We start from the raw sequence: 17168 nt of genomic DNA, 5'->3' as shown, positions 1-17168 counted from the left end.
ATGTTATATGCAAAGCTAGTGTGACATGCAGGTTCTGTTGCTTGGTGACATGATACGTTTGTTTTGTCATCCCATCTGTTACCGACGTGCCGTCACTTCCTGGTCTGGCTGGCTGTTGCTTCATAATTATCCACAGCCTCATATCCAGCAGCACGCATGTTATGATTATTGAACTTTGAATCTGGCATGCGAACAGATGCCAGCCACTGATGAAGAGACTATACCTGTGTGTGGTCACACCATGAGTGTCTTGCTGTGGTGCAAACGAATGCACGGTTTCTGTACAGGTAAGGCACACGGTTTCTGTACAGGTAAGGCACACGGTTTCTGTACAGGTAAGGCACACGGTTTCTGTACAGGTAAGGCACATGGTTTCTGTACAGGTAAGGCACACGGTTTCTGTACAGGTAAGGCACACGGTTTCTGTACAGGTAAGGCGCACATGGTTTCTGTACAGGTAAGGCACACGGTTTCTGTACAGGTAAGGCACACGGTTTCTGTACAGGTTAGGCACATGGTTTCTGTACAGGTAAGGCACATGGTTTCTGTACAGGTATTCAAAGCACATTCGTTCTGTACAGGCGCATTGGTTTAAATTACTTTGTGTTAAGTAATGTGCAGCAGGTAAACAGGATTTGACTGAATTCTTATAAAATATTTTTCTCAACTAAACAGGATTTCATTCATGACCGATTCATGTCCAATTCTATGTATGCAATATGCTCAGTGTATGACGATGTTTAGTTTTGCATATGTGCACAGGCTTTACGCCACGTACTGACTAGATGTAAGTGTATTCCAGGAGCATTCATACGCATGAGAATACACATTCTAACTTCATGCACACATGTATATGAAAGGTGACACACCTGTCTATATGTGTAGATGTGAACCACAATCGTAGCCTTCTGGGTTGCCCAAGGGACAATCTCTGAAGAGTGAATTGCTGCACCTTAGACAACTGGGCCACCAGTGCCCCTGCAGGACTTGAGTAGGTCAGTGTGAAGTGGTGTAGTGGTGACTGGCAGTATAGACACCTGCAGGTGTGTGTGTCAGTGATGGTAGACATGTGTCCCTTATAGGTGTGTGTGTCAGTGATGGTAGACATATGTCCCTTATAGGTATGTGTGTCAGTGATGGTAGACATATGTCCCTTATAGGTATGTGTGTCAGTGAAGGCAGACATGTGTCCCTTATAGGTATGTGTGTCAGTGAAGGCAGACATGTGTCCCTTATAGGTATGTGTGTCAGTGAAGGCAGACATGTGTCCCTTATAGGTATGTGTGTCAGTGATGACAGACATGTGTCCCTCATAGGTATGTGTGTCAGTGAAGGTAGACATGTGTCCCTCATAGGTATGTGTGTCAGTGAAGGCAGACATGTGTCCCTCATAAGTTGTGTGTCAGTGAAGGTAGACATGTGTCCCTTATAGGTATGTGTGTCAGTGAAGGTAGACATGTGTCCCTTATAGGTGTGTGTGTCAGTGAAGGCAGACATGTGTCCCTTATAGGTATGTGTGTCAGTGAAGGCAGACATATGTCCCTTATAGGTATGTGTGTCAGTGAAGGCAGACATGTGTCCCTCATAGGTTTGTGTGTCAGTGAAGGCAGACATGTGTCCCTCATAGGTGTGTGTGTCAGTGATGACAGACATGTGTCCCTTATAGGTATGTGTGTCAGTGATGACAGACATGTGTCCCTAAAAGGTGTGTGTGTCAGTGATGGTAGACATGTGTCCCTTATAGGTGTGTGTGTCAGTGATGACAGACATGTGTCCCTTATAGGTATGTGTGTCAGTGATGACAGACATGTGTCCCTTATAGGTGTGTGTGTCAGTGATGGTAGACATGTGTCCCTTATAGGTGTGTGTGTCAGTGAAGGTAGACATGTGTCCCTTATAGGTATGTGTGTCAGTGAAGGTATACATGTGTCCCTTATAGGTATGTGTGTCAGTGATGGTAGACATATGTCCCTTATAGGTGTGTGTGTGTCAGTGATGACAGACATGTGTCCCTAAAAGGTATGTGTGTCAGTGAAGGTAGACGTGTCCCTTGTAGGTATGTGTGTCAGTGAAGGCAGACATGTTTCCCTCATAGGTATGTGTGTCAGTGAAGGTAGACGTGTCCCTTATAGGTATGTGTGTCAGTGAAGGCAGACATGTGTCCCTCATAAATTGTGTGTCAGTGAAGGTAGACATGTGTCCCTTATAGGTATGTGTGTCAGTGAAGGTAGACATGTGTCCCTTATAGGTATGTGTGTCAGTGATGGTAGACATATGTCCCTCATAGGTATGTGTGTCAGTGAAGGCAGACATGTGTCCCTTATAGGTATGTGTGTCAGTGAAGGCAGGCATGTGTCCCTCATAGGTTTGTGTGTCAGTGAAGGTAGACATGTGTCCCTTATAGGTATGTGTGTCAGTGAAGGCAGACATGTGTCCCTTATAGGTGTGTGTGTCAGTGAAGGCAGACATGTGTCCCTTATAGCAAACCAATGCTTGTAGGACTGTGTGTCCAAGTTGGGTGACATGTGGCAGTTATTGTGTGCAGATGGTTCCCTGATATAATACAGATTATGAGCCCGGATGTCTAGGTCAGAGTGACAGTTCTCTGGGTCAGAGTGACAGTTCTCTAGGTCAGAGTGACAGTTCTCTAGGTCAGAGTGACAGTTCTCTGAGTCAGAGTGACAGTTCTCTAGGTCAGAGTGACAGTTCTCTGGGTCAGAGTGACAGTTCTCTGGGTCAGAGTGACAGTTCTCTAGGTCAGAGTGACAGTTCTCTGGGTCAGAGTGACAGTTCTCTGGGTCAGAGTGACAGTTCTCTGGGTCAGAGTGACAGTTCCCTGGGTCAGAGTGACAGTTCTCTGGGTCAGAGTGACAGTTCTCTGGGTCAGAGTGACAGTCAGAGTGACAGTTCTCTGGGTCAGAGTGACAGTTCCCTGGGTCAGAGTGACAGTTCTCTGGGTCAGAGTGACAGTTCTCTGGGTCAGAGTGACAGTTCTCTAGGTCAGAGTGACAGTTCTCTGGGTCAGAGTGACAGTTCTCTAGGTCAGAGTGACAGTTCCCTGGGTCAGAGTGACAGTCAGAGTGACAGTTCTCTAGGTCAGAGTGACAGTTCTCTGGGTCAGAGTGACAGTTCTCTGAGTCAGAGTGACAGTTCTCTGGGTCAGAGTCACAGTTCTCTGGGTCAGAGTCACAGTTCTCTAGGTCAGAGTGACAGTTCTCTGAGTCAGAGTGACAGTTCTCTGGGTCAGAGTGACAGTTCTCTAGGTCAGAGTGACAGTTCTCTGGGTCAGAGTGACAGTTCTCTAGGTCAGAGTGACAGTTCTCTAGGTCAGAGTGACAGTTCTCTGGGTCAGAGTGACAGTTCTCTAGGTCAGAGTGACAGTTCTCTGGGTCAGAGTGACAGTTCTCTAGGTCAGAGTGACAGTTCTCTGGGTCAGAGTGACAGTTCTCTAGGTCAGAGTGACAGTTCTCTAGGTCAGAGTGACAGTTCTCTGGGTCAGAGTGACAGTTCCCTGGGTCAGAGTGACAGTTCTCTAGGTCAGAGTGACAGTTCTCTAGGTCAGAGTGACAGTTCTCTAAGTTAAACTAATATACCTGATCCTGGAGGTAACATGAGATAATAGCTCCAAAACAGGTGCACACACTTTGTACAGCTACATTGTTGGTGCCTTCAGAATATCGTGTATTATTAATTGTGTCAACTTGAATATGATTTTGTTGTTTGTTTGGTGTTTAACACAGCTCTCAGCAATATTCTAGCCATATGATGGCGGTCTGTAAATAATCGAGTGATTGATAAAGTTTTACGTTTTCTTATGATAAAGATCATTGTGTAACCCTGGGCACAACTTATGACCTCAAAGTGTTTAGTATATGCTTCAGTGGAAGTGGGAAGTAATTTTCTGTTCATTTCTGGTTTATATTTCACTGTGTAATGCTCTGATCGGAAAGATAAACTGTGATGAAGACAGAGATGAATGCATCTGATGCAGCCACCCCAGCTGCTTTTGATGAGACTGGATGTACATGTATGTTTGTATGCATCTACAGGCAGGTAACATCGCTGCCCATCTGTTCCCAGTCTAGCCGGGCCTGCTTCTCATTACTCTGCCTAGGAGTGATGTATAGCGGAGATGTGATGTCAACTCGCTCACTGTCAGTCGAGGCTGATGGTGAGGAAACGGTCGGTCTACCTTGGGTGGCTCAGGTTTACTCCAGTCATTGGGAGTCCATGCATATTGTGATCTAAAAGGAGGAAAAAGGATACAATGTGTGACCTGGTTCATTGTGTGTCATCTGTCCCCAGGAGATTGGAGGTGTTTGTTCATGCTATCAACCACCGGTTAACCATGGGACTGAAAGTCAAGTGCTTATGTCAAGCACATGTCATGACCTGTTTGTCCGGCGTCCTTTGGGCATCATCTGTCTTAAGCATCTTTTCCTCAGAAACCACTGGACGAATGAAGCTAAAGTTTAACATCCTTGTTTCCACAATGAAGACACCCCATTGCGTTCAAGAGGTTCAAGTCTGATCGTTAACTATCTCCATTAATCATTTTTGTTCATAATGCAACGAAATTTGGTACATGTGCACTTTGTAGTGGGGTTCAACATATATGACGTTCTGTTGTTTAAGATAATTTTGAGTTAATTTTGATCAAGCTATAAATTTTCTCACAGCCACATTGGCTTTGTTACAAACCTTTTTCCCTCAGAAATTGAGAGACTGAGGAAGATTAAGTTTGGCATGTTTCTCCTTAAGATGACATCATGCTGACAGCCTTTTTTGTAAGGTCAAACAGCATTCTCTCATGAGGTTGTTCATATTGGTATTTATTTGTAAAGAGTACCACTCATCTTGGATTGAAAGTGAAAAAATAATATGGAAACAATAATAATGCCTCAAACCTACTGCCCACAATTTTGGTAGCATTGTGAATCTCTTTCCTGTTTGGGTTTTTTTTTTTTAAATAATAATTGCAGAAGTTTTAATGTTCATTTGGTATTTGTATTCAGTGAAACACAACCAGCCCCTGGGAGGATATGTGTCTTCACAAATCTGAACCATCTTTGTCACATGGTCAAATGTTGCAGTGTTAAAAAGAACGGCTGATGTATTATTTGTTTCTCTTTTAAATGGATGTGAAGTAAGGCCTCATTGTTTTGAGTACCCCAAACCCCATCTAGTGTAACTCAATTACACAAGACTGACGAGCCAACCAGCGGAAGGGAGCAGTTGGTGTAATTGAATCAGAGACGTGGCTGACTTGGAAGACAGTTGCCACCGCACCATCAGCTCTTAATTCACAGCGCAAATTCCTGTCGCTGATTTTAATTACAATTTGAACTTCAAAATGAATGAATAATGAGCAGTGGGGAGTGAAAATGAGCATTTTGAATTGTTTCAGGACAAAACAAATGAATCTCTCAATGGTTGTGAAGTAACCTCCATTGGGTTAGACTGATCACATGCAACACCAAGGTAGTCTTTTATTTCCCCACAACAGACGGGATGGAACCCCGAGGGAGACCTGGTGCTGATTAGAGCCCAGGACTAGTCATTGGTTGTAAACGTTACTTCATGCTTTGTGGTCCTTGGATGAGTGAGTGCCAGGAAGGGACTACTTGAAACCATAGGCTGAACTCACATCTTGAAGCAGGGGGACAAGCAATTGGGTTATGTTTATTTAGGGAAGCAAGTCATACGTCTACATACAGCAGAGCCTTATGGTCACAGCAGCCTTATTGTCACAGCAGAGCCTTATTGTCACAGCAGAGCCTTATTGTCACAGCAGAGCCTTATTGTCACAGCAGAGCCTTATGGTCACAGCAGCCTTATTGTCACAGCAGAGCCTTATTGTCACAGCAGAGCCATATTGTCACTGCAGAACCTTATTGTCACTGCAGAAACTTATTGTCACAGCAGAACCTTATTGTCATAGCAGAGCCTTATTGTCACAGCAGAGCCTTCTTGTCACTGCAGAGCCTTATCACAGCAGCTTTATTGTCACTGCAGAGCCTTCTTGTCACAGCAGAGCCTTCTTGTCACTGTAGAGCCTTATTGTCACTGCAGAGCCTTATTGTCACAGCAGAGCCTTCCTTTCACTGCAGAGCCTTATCATAGCAGCCTTATTGTCACTGCAGAGCCTTATTGTCACAGCAGAGCCTTCTTGTCACTGCAGAGCCTTATAACAGCAGCCTTATTGTCACTGCAGAGCCTTCTTGTCACAGCAGAGCCTTATTGTCACTGCAGAGTCTTATCACAGCAGCCTTATTGTCACTGCAGAGTCTTATTGTCACAGCAGAGCCTTCTTGTCAATGCAGAGTCTTATCACAGCAGCCTTGTCACTGCAGAGCCTTATTGTCACAGCAGAGCCTTCTTGCCACTGCAGAGCCTTATCACAGCAGCCTTATTGTCACTGCAGAGCATTATTGTCACAGCAGAGCCTTATTGTCACTGCAGAACCTTATTGTCACTGCAGAGCCTTATTGTCACAGCAGAGCCTTATCACAGCAGCCTTATTGTCACTGCAGAGCCTTATTGTCACTGCAGAGCCTTATTGTCACTGCAGAGCCTTATCACAGCAGCCTTATTGTCACTGCAGAGCCTTATTGTCACAGCAGAGCCTTATTGTCACAGCTGAACCTTATTATCACAGCAGCCTTATTGTCACTGCAGAGCCTTATCACAGCAGAGCCTCATCACAGCAGCCTTATTGTCACTGCAGAGTCTTATCACAGCAGCCTTATTGTCACAGCTGAACCTTATTGTCACTGCAGAGCCTTATTGTCACAGCAGAGCCTTATCACAGCAGCCTTATTGTCACTGCAGAGCCTTATTGTCACAGCAGAGCCTTATCACAGCAGCCTTATTGTCACTGCAGAGCCTTATTTTCACTGCAGAGCCTTATTGTCACAGCAGAGCCTTATTGTCACTGCAGCCTTATTGTCACTGCAGAGCCTTATTGTCACTGCAGAGCCTTATTGTCACAGCTGAACCTTATTATCACAGCAGCCTTATTGTCACTGCAGAGCCTTATTGTCACAGCAGAGCCTTATCACAGCAGCCTTATTGTCACTGCAGAGCCTTATTGTCACTGCAGAGCCTTATTGTCACAGCAGAGCCTTATTATCACAGCAGCCTTATTGTCACAGCAGAGCCTTATTGTCACTGCAGAGCCTTATCACAGCAGCCTTATTGTCACTGCAGAGCCTTATCACAGCACAGCCTTCTTGTCACTGCAGAGCCTTATCACAGCAGCCTTCTTGTCACTGCAGAGCCTTATAACAGCAGAGCCTTATTGACACTGCAGAGCCTTATCACAGCAGAGCCTTATTATCACAGCAGCCTTATTGTCACTGCAGAGCCTTATCACAGCAGAGCCTTCTTGTCACTGCAGAGCCTTCTTGTCACTGCAGAGCCTTCTTGTCACTGCAGAGCCTTATTGTCACTGCAGAGCCTTATTGTCACAGCAGAGCCTTATTATCACAGCAGCCTTATTGTCACAGCAGAGCCTTATTGTCACTGCAGAGCCTTATCACAGCAGCCTTATTGTCACAGCAGAGCCTTATTGTCACTGCAGAGCCTTATTGTCACAGCAGAGCCTTATTATCACAGCAGCCTTATTGTCACTGCAGAGCCTTATCACAGCAGAGCCTTCTTGTCACTGCAGAGCCTTATCACTGCAGAGCCTTCTTGTCCCTCCAGAGCTTTATTGTCACTGCAGAGCCTTCTTATCACTGCAGAGCCTTCTTGTCACTCCAGAGCCTTCTTGTCACTGCAGAGCTTTATTGTCACTGCAGACCCTTGTGCATGGAACCATTGGTAGGAACTAGTTGTAACAGGTCCAGATCATAAGGCAAAGCCTTGTTTTTAACATGTCAGAAAAAAATAACTTGCTGATGTCGGCATAGATCCACTTACTGTATGTTATATCAGGGTTACAGTATGCCTTGTTAATGTCAGCATAGATCCACTTACTGTGTGTTATATCAGGGTTACAGTATGCCTTGCTGAGGTCAGCAACGATCCACTTACTGTGTGTTATATCAGGGTTACAGAATGCCTTGCTGATGTCGGCATAGATCTACTTACTGTATGTTATATCAGGGTTACAGTATGCCTTGCTGATGTCAGCATAGATCCACTTACTGTATGTTATATCAGGGTTACAGTATGCCTTGTTAATGTCAGCATAGATCCACTTACTGTATGTTATATCAGGGTTACAGTATGCCTTGCTGATGTCAGCATAGATCCACTTACTGTATGTTATATCAGGGTTACAGTATGCCGTGTAATGTCAGCATAGATCCACTTACTGTATGTTATATCAGGGTTACAGTATGCCTTGCTGATGTCAGCATAGATCCACTTACTGTATGTTATATCAGGGTTACAGTATGCCGTGTTAATGTCAGCATAGATCCACTTACTGTATGTTATATCAGGGTTACAGTATGCCTTGCTGATGTCAGCATAGATCCACTTACTGTGTGTTATATCAGGGTTACAGAATGCCTTGCTGATGTCAGCATAGATCCACTTACTGTGTGTTATATCAGGGTTACAGTATGCCTTGCTAATGTCGGCATAGATTCACTTACTGTATGTTATATCAGGGTTACAGTATTCCTTGCTGATGTCGGCATAGATCAACTTACTGTATGTTATATCAGGGTTACAGAATGCCTTGCTGATGTCAGCATAGATTCACTTACTGTATGTAATATCAGGGTGAAGGTATGTCAGTGCTACAAGAACATGATGATATGTTGGTCGAGGCTGGTCAGTAGACTGTAAGAAGGTAGGAGAGATATGTCCTCCTCAAGTACTTGATGATATGTTGGTCAAGGCTGGTCAATAGGCTGTAAGAAGGTAGGAGAGATATGTTCTCCTCAAGAACATGATGATATGTTGGTCAAGGCTGGTCATTAGGCTGTAAGAAGGTAGGAGAGATATGTCCTCCACAAGTACTTTATGATATGTTGGCCAAGGCTGGTCAATAGACTGTAAGAAGGTAGGAGAGTGTCCTCCCCAAGTACTTGATGATATGTTGGTCAAGGCTGGTCAATAGACTGTAAAAAGGTAGGAGAGATATGTCCTCCACAAGTACTTGATGATATGTTGGTCAAGGCTGGTCATTAGGCTGTAAGAAGGTAGGAGAGATATGTCCTCCTCAAGTACTTGATGATATGTTGGTCAAGGCAGGTCAGTAGACTGTAAGAAGGTAGGAGAGATATGTCCTCCACAAGTACTTGATGATATGTTGGTCAAGGCTGGTCAATAGGCTGTAAGAAGGTAGGAGAGATATGTCCTCCACAAGAACATGATGATATGTTGGTCAAGGCTGGTCATTAGGCTGTAAGAAGGTAGGAGAGATATGTCCTCCACAAGTACTTGATGGTTGTTGGTCAAGGCTGGTCAATAGACTGTAAGAAGGTAGGAGAGTGTCCTCCTCAAGTACTTTATGATATGTTGGTCAAGGCAGGTCAGTAGACTGTAAATAGGTAGTATAGATATGTCCTCCACAAGAACATGATGATATGTTGGTCAAGGCAGGTCAGTAGACTGTAAAAAGGTAGGAGAGATATGTCCTCCACAAGTACTTGATGATATGTTGGTCAAGGCTGGTCATTAGGCTGTAAGAAGGTAGGAGAGATATGTCCTCCTCAAGTACTTTATGATATGTTGGCCAAGGCTGGTCAGTAGACTGTAAGAAAGTAGGAGAGATATGTCCTCCACAAGAACAAGATGATATGTTGGTCAAGGCTGGTCAGTAGACTGTAAGAAGGTAGGAGAGATAGGTCCTCCACAAGAACATGATGATATGTTGGTCAAGGCAGGTCAGTAGACTGTAAGAAGGTAGGAGAGATATGTCCTCCACAAGAACATGATGATATGTTGGTCAAGGCAGGTCAGTAGACTGTAAGAAGGTAGGAGAGATATGTTCTCCTCAAGAACATGATGATATGTTGGTCAAGGCAGGTCAGTAGACTGTAAGAAGGTAGGAGAGATATGTTCTCCACATGTTGACTTAGATTAGAAGGCAGATGTTACAGCTATATCTGTTGTAATTCCAGAGTCACCTACTTGAAAGTGCATGTCATACACCACGTAATACTAGAACATTTAATTGAGCAGAAAGTTTAGGCGAACACAGGCATGGTGATTACTGGCATCTGGTGCATTTCTGTCTAGACCTTCGCGTGCACATCAAATGTTGCATTGTGTCCACACCAGGCAGGTGCCCCCTGGGTCATGTGACATATGCAGAACAGGTCATGTGATTTGGTAACACATTCCTTTGTTTGATGTGAAATAGTTTGGTGTGTGTTTGGCGGAATGGGGAACCCCTGACATAAATACTTGTAACAATTCCTGTTGCTGACACTTCTACAATGGTCCAAGGGACATAATTTAGGTTTACACACTGTTTAGGTTTCAGAAAGGTTTAACATTCAGATGTTTCATGTGGAACATCAACTTATTTGTCATGTGTGATGTAAGGATTACTTCTCAAAAAAGCTTCTGTGAATAGAGAAGTGATGCTTTATAATCCAAAAACAACTGGTTAGTCTTAATACTTAGCCTAATAATGATAACATATTCATGAAAATGAAAAATATGACATTTTTGGCTTGTAATTTTATTCAAATTCAATGTTTAATACTTCTCAGCATTATATTTCTATAGATTAAATGTCTTTGTTCGCAAGTTATAACCCCTCTCAAGTATATATCCAGCACAATGAATATCCATGTTGTTACTATACAGATAAAACAACTATATCACACCTTTGTTATCCAGCAGATGCAATAGATATTGGAACTAGGATCAATGATACTGTAAAACTTTAGGAAGTACAAGTAGACGAGAAATGTTTTCTAGCATCAAAAGTAGACATCAGGGTTTTTACCTTGATCTACAAAACTAGGGATCCATAGGACCACCTACCTATTACTAATCTCAAGGATCCTGTAAAGTAATGAAATGGTGTAGTGTACTGAACTGTAAGATTAAATAATTACTTTAATTACTGGAACTTAATATTTCTTGTCAAGCATTTGTGTAAAATCCTGGACATTAATCCTTGAGACCCGTGAAGATCTGGGGTAGATTAGGTCTTCAGCAACCCATAATTGCCGTAAAAGGCGACTATGCTTGTCATAAGAGGCGACTAACAGGATCAGGTGGTCAGTCTCGCTGACTTGATTGATGCATGTCATCGATCCCAACTGTGTTGGTCAATGCTCATGATATCAATCACTGAATTGTCTGGTCCAGATTTGATTTATTTACAGACCGCCGTCATATAGCTGGAATTTAAACAATGTTAAAACAACAAACCAACCAACCAACATTAATCCTTGAACTGTAAGAACGCTGTCTGTATTGATGCATATCAGAATGTAGACTGTGGCCGGTGTTGTGGACGTCAACAGGACAGTAACAATGTTGCTATCTGGTGACCACTGGTCAGCTCCCCCTGGGGCTGTCACGGCACATTAGACATTGATCAAACTCACACATTTGGATTGAGTACAGGAATAATCTACACGATTACTTTCTTAGATTATCATGCTCCGATAGACATGTACAAATGACACCAGACAAACATGATTGTGATGGTTTAACCGACATGTCGTAGCCAAGGATAGAGGTTAAAGTGCAAGTATCATGGGTACATACAAACTTGCAGTCTTGGATGAATCATAACATTGTAATGTAAATATCACATTTAAACATCAAAAGAGGCACATAAATAAGGTTTTTCTGCACTTAAGTCATGTCTATCAATATGGAAGGCTGAAACGAAAATACAGGCTGATATAGAGGCTCCATATTTGGTCGTGTTCGAGGTAATTTCCTCCAAACTTACACACTTCTTTGCACAAGCCCGCCCTTCACATTCGCATCCAAGCAAGCAAGCCTCCGTTCACGGTCATTGTCGCCTGCACACAATTTCAGCAAAAAAACACACTTTTCGGCACCTCTTAGACATTCTCCTATCCACAATTAAACAATAACCATTTGTACACTATATTTCTTTCGTTTGAGTGGGATTGAAATATACTCCTCTTTCTTTCAACGACAGAAATGTAACAAAGACTATTCACATCACAAATCGAGTTCACTATTCAGTGAGAAAACAATGTGCGAAACATACCAATTGTTTTATTGCATTTATTGTTTGCATTTGAGTACCTTCATTTATTTTGTAGTGAGATTTTTTTCTGTGTTTAAAATAATCGCCCATCTGAGGCCCATCTCTGTATAAAATGATGAAGCATCGAACATACGATGTCCTTTGTGCGGTATCCTGATCACAACTTGCTGATATGTCCGATTCTGACAGGGACAATGGTTTTAAGGTCAGTTGGAAATTTCGGAAGAAGTACAAGTGAACCCCAACCTGTAACTGACAACAGTGATGACAATAATCAGGATGATCCCCAGCTTGGATGCATGGATTACAAGTGATTGCGAAATACAGATTGGTTCATTTGTTTAGTTTATTTTGTCCCTTATTCTTGTGCTGTAGCCCCTGTCATCTCTGTCCCTTATTCTTGTGCTGTAGCCAATGTCATGTCTGTCTCTTATTCTTGTGCTGTAGTCCCTGTCATCTCTGTCTCTTATTCTTGTGCTGTAGCCCCTGTCATCTCTGTCCCTTATTCTTGTGCTGTAGCCAATGTCATGTCTGTCCCTTATTCTTGTGCTGTAGCCAATGTCATGCCTGTCTCTTATTCTTGTGCTGTAGTCCCTGTCATCTCTGTCTCTTATTCTTGTGCTGTAGCCCCTGTCATGTCTGTCCCTTATTCTTGTGCTGTAGCCCCTGTCATCTCTGTCCCTTATTCTTGTGCTGTAGCCCCTGTCATCTCTGTCCCTTATTCTTGTGCTGTAGCCCCTGTCATGTCTGTCCCTTATTCTTGTGCTGTAGCCCCTGTCATGTCTGTCCCTTATTCTTGTGCTGTAGCCCCTGTCATGTCTGTCCCTTATTCTTGTGCTGTAGCCCCTGTCATCTCTGTCCCTTATTCTTGTGCTGTAGCCCCTGTCATGTCTGTCCCTTATTCTTGTGCTGTAGCCCCTGTCATCTCTGTCCCTTATTCTTGTGCTGTAGCCCCTGTCATGTCTGTCCCTTATTCTTGTGCTGTAGCCCCTGTCATGTCTGTCCCTTATTCTTGTGCTGTAGCCAATGTCATGTCTGTCCCTTATTCTTGTGCTGTAGCCCCTGTCATCTCTGCCCCTTATTCTTGTGCTGTAGCCCCTGTCATGTCTGTCCCTTATTCTTGTGCTGTAGCCCCTGTCATGCCTGTCCCTTATTCTTGTGCTGTAGCCCCTGTCATCTCTGTCCCTTATTCTTGTGCTGTAGCCCCTGTCATGTCTGTCCCTTATTCTTGTGCTGTAGCCCCTGTCATCTCTGTCCCTTATTCTTGTGCTGTAGCCCCTGTCATGTCTGTCCCTTATTCTTGTGCTGTAGCCCCTGTCATCTCTGTCCCTTATTCTTGTGCTGTAGCCCCTGTCATGTCTGTCCCTTATTCTTGTGCTGTAGCCCCTGTCATGTCTGTCCCTTATTCTTGTGCTGTAGCCACTGTCATGTCTGTCTCTTATTCTTGTGCTGTAGCCCCTGTCATGTCTGTCCCTTATTCTTGTGCTGTAGCCCCTGTCATGTCTGTCCCTTATTCTTGTGCTGTAGCCCCTGTCATCTCTGTCCCTTATTTTTGTGCTGTAGCCCCTGTCATCTCTGCCCCTTATTCTTGTGCTGTAGCCCCTGTCATGTCTGTCCCTTATTCTTGTGCTGTAGCCCCGGTCATCTCTGTCTCTTATTCTTGTGCTGTAGCCCCTGTCATGTCTGTCCCTTATTCTTGTAATGTAGCACTTTTCTCCACCTTTGAAATCCATGTCCATAGAACTGCTTCCATAAGTAACTGTTTGTAGTTTGTTTATGAAGACCATTCTTCAAGAAATCAAGACCCGTCCTTTGAAACAGTTATACTCAGCTATGAAACCATGACTAAGGCTAAAATAGGATGCAACTATAATTCCACTCAAGCTGTTTCTGAATGTGTCTTCACTGACCATAATTTCTGTATTGCCATCAGAGCTGGTGTGAAGCCAGTTTTCCAATGTGCGCCAGAATCCCCCATGATGAAGACATTATTTAAAGTGTGGTTCTGCTGCCAAGCTCTTGATGATGCATGTGTGCCTTGTGTGATTATCAACCAGGCAAATAAATATTCTCAGAGCTCTTTACTCTGACGTTTCTCAGAGGTCAGGTGAGGAGTTTAGACACCAGGGTCAGACCAGGTCACATGTACCTTATCATGAAAGACGTGTGTGACACATTGAGCCGGTATCAACGTCTTGATACTTAACCCGGGACCTGACTTTGGGACCCAGTCTCAGTTCCGCAAACATTCATCAAGGGTGTTGATCGTGGATATATTTCATTTCTTGATAGTCTCCAAGGTAAACTGTTTCATGTTCCAGACATGTTTATAGAAATGTTTTCTGTGTGAAGAGATTTATCTCTCATAGCATTTTTGAACGAAATTGCACAATTTGTCATACCATCAGCAGAATATCGCACAATTATCAGATTTAAAATCACGAAAAGTAGTTCTGGAACTTATGAGTTCAAGGGCTGACTTCATGTGAATATTCCATCTTTAAAATAGCCCGATTTTTGAGAGGGAGGGAAAAAGTAATTTATTTTGTCTTTACTTTAAACAAAATTCTGTAGTGTAAATCCTGTCAACCCCAATTACTTTTCAGTGGGCGAGTGGATCTTGACATCTTGGTTTATGAAATATCTGTAAGAGAGAAATGAAATTGACCTGGCCTTGTAGAAATTACAAGTATACCTAAAAGTATACCTAAAAGTATACCTAAAAGTATACCTATGTGTGTATGACATGATAAGATGTGAGTGAGTGAGTGAATGAATGGGTTTCATGGTGCATGGTGAAGCATTTCAGTCACATCCAAGTGTGCAGCTTGTCAAGCTTACTGTTGGAGGAAAGCTAAACTACTTCAAGCTGTAGATGTAATTTAGCTGCTGTAATAGGCTTACACATAACGAACATGTACAAGTCCTTCTTCTGTGTAATTAACTTGGTAGCATTGCCTACTGATTGATGAAACACCTTTCAGTCTGCGACTTTAGCCACAAGTCCGAAGCCCGAGTCTAGTAAATGTCTGTTAGGTCAAGAAAGCTCAGCTAATAATGGTCCATGTCATGACACTAGATTCTACTGAAAGTGATGCTAGGGGTCATGTTCGGGCTGGTTTGGGCACAGACTACCTTTTTTAATATGTGTTGGATTATTACAGATATATGTTGAGTGGCTTTCTCCACATGCAGGGATGAAAATAAGCACTAGCCTGCTAGTCTGGACCAGTTTGTTAATGTGGAAGGTATTCTAAGGGCTAGTAGAATTTCAGACATTTTGGAGTATGCTGTTTGTTATCACTATTCGGGCCAGTAGACGTTCTTGGTTATTTTCCATCCTTGACATGGCTACTTAGTAGGCACATTCCTGATGGTCTTTCTGGCCTATTGCTCCTGTGTGATGTCTACACTCACACCTATTAGGGCTGTGAGGATATATATTTCCATAGTAAAATGTCATAATGATGCTTGGTAGTACTGGGGTATGCATGAAAACATGACACTTGTCACACATTCAGTGTTATATATGAAACCAGAAAATCATGGGGTCCTCACCATAACCCTGATGTTGAATATTTAACATTGATGGAGTCCCTGTATTCAAGTAGTATAGGACCAAATCTCAAAGACCCCAGGACCCTCTTACGAACACTGACATTACAGAATGATCCACCATCAGGGAAATGACTCAAAGCTCCACCAAAACACACATTGTAAACTTGTGTATGTACCATCAGGAAGCAGTAGTTTCGCTCCGTCTTGTGAACATAGAACATTCTTTCCTTATCTATGTATCATTTTGTATCAGAACTTTACCTATTGATGTGATGCTCAATCATGGTACAAAGTATCAGAACACACTGGTAGATTGGTGGTTATTGATGACACCCTTAACATGAGAAATATTCTCAAGTTTAACATTGTGACAGTTTGATCTGGAAAAGTAGGTGATTGAAATCACACCCAAGGTTAGCTGTAAGGATGGCAGCAACAGCCCAGGCACTGTAGCAACGTCCCTGTTTCAGTGCTGTCCGAGGGCGACATGCCTCCCGACACAAGTACCCAACAGACATCTCTGATGGAGAGAATCAGCATCAGCAGCCCTCCTGGAACATTCCAGTTTGATGTGGACGACTCCTCCCCGTCCCAGGCAGACCAGTGTTTCCCTCCCGATGCCAAGAAGGCCAAGAAGGGTGTGGGCATCGCGGGCAAGAGCATTGAGGAGGAACTGTGTCGTATCTGCGGTGACCGAGCCTCGGGATACCACTACAATGCCCTCAGCTGTGAAGGCTGTAAAGGTCAGGGTCATCTCAGTTTAAATATACGCAGAAATTAATTAACTTGTGTACCTTACATGTTAAAACATCTAGTCCCATGCATGGAAATTGGGTCTGTGTTAAAAACTAAAATTGTTGTATATTATTAGAGAATTTTAAATTTTTATGTTAAACGTAGCATACGAGCTGTCATACCTCACTGTAACATTGTCGTCTATAGCTTTAGGGTCCTTCACTCATTCATGTTTGTATCTATGTATATTTGTAACCTGCCTAAGTCAATCCAGAGAACATGATGTGTGCAAATCGTCAACTTCGTCAGATATGTCTTTTACAGTTAATTGTAACAATGGTGACATGTGTTGCTAGGTTTCTTCCGGCGCAGTATTACACGGGGTGCCACCTACACATGTAAATATGGTGGAAACTGTGAGATGGACATGTGGATGCGGCGGAAATGTCAGTGTTGTCGTCTACGGCGATGCAAGGAAGTCGGGATGAAGGAGGAATGTACGTACTCACTTGTGATGTATTGTCTCACAATTGAACTCTGATCGTATTTCCACTTTTCTAGAATATGTGTTTGTTATGTTTTAGAAGCGAAGGCCAATTTCACTGACATTTACAAGGTGTTTGTGTTTCACAACTACTTATCTTGTCCTCGAGTAAAAATCTGGACAGACCAAGCCAAAATATCCACTTTCTTTAAAAGATCATTG

General features: G+C 43.1%; 1 protein-coding gene across 10 annotated transcripts in view; it reads left to right on the top strand.

Annotated features, from left to right (window-relative positions):
- Positions 1-17168, top strand: part of LOC124145338 (ecdysone receptor-like) — a 132780-nt gene that overhangs the window by 100958 nt on the left and 14654 nt on the right. For 9 of the 10 annotated variants that reach the window (XM_046515063.2, XM_046515060.2, XM_046515059.2 and 6 more), the window contains 2 exons: positions 16198-16470; positions 16819-16959. In XM_046515063.2, the coding sequence (XP_046371019.1) occupies positions 16198-16470; positions 16819-16959 (414 nt within the window). Of the gene's footprint in view, positions 1-14; positions 288-16197; positions 16471-16818; positions 16960-17168 lie in introns of those variants that run through there. The other variant, XM_046515057.2, reaches the window with a different exon arrangement.

The sequence above is a fragment of the Haliotis rufescens genome, unplaced genomic scaffold (assembly GCF_023055435.1).
Source record: "Haliotis rufescens isolate VD_foot unplaced genomic scaffold, xgHalRufe1.0.p SCAF_10, whole genome shotgun sequence".
Taxonomy (NCBI): Eukaryota; Metazoa; Mollusca; class Gastropoda; order Lepetellida; family Haliotidae; genus Haliotis; species Haliotis rufescens.
This window is presented reverse-complemented; position numbering and strand designations above follow the sequence as displayed.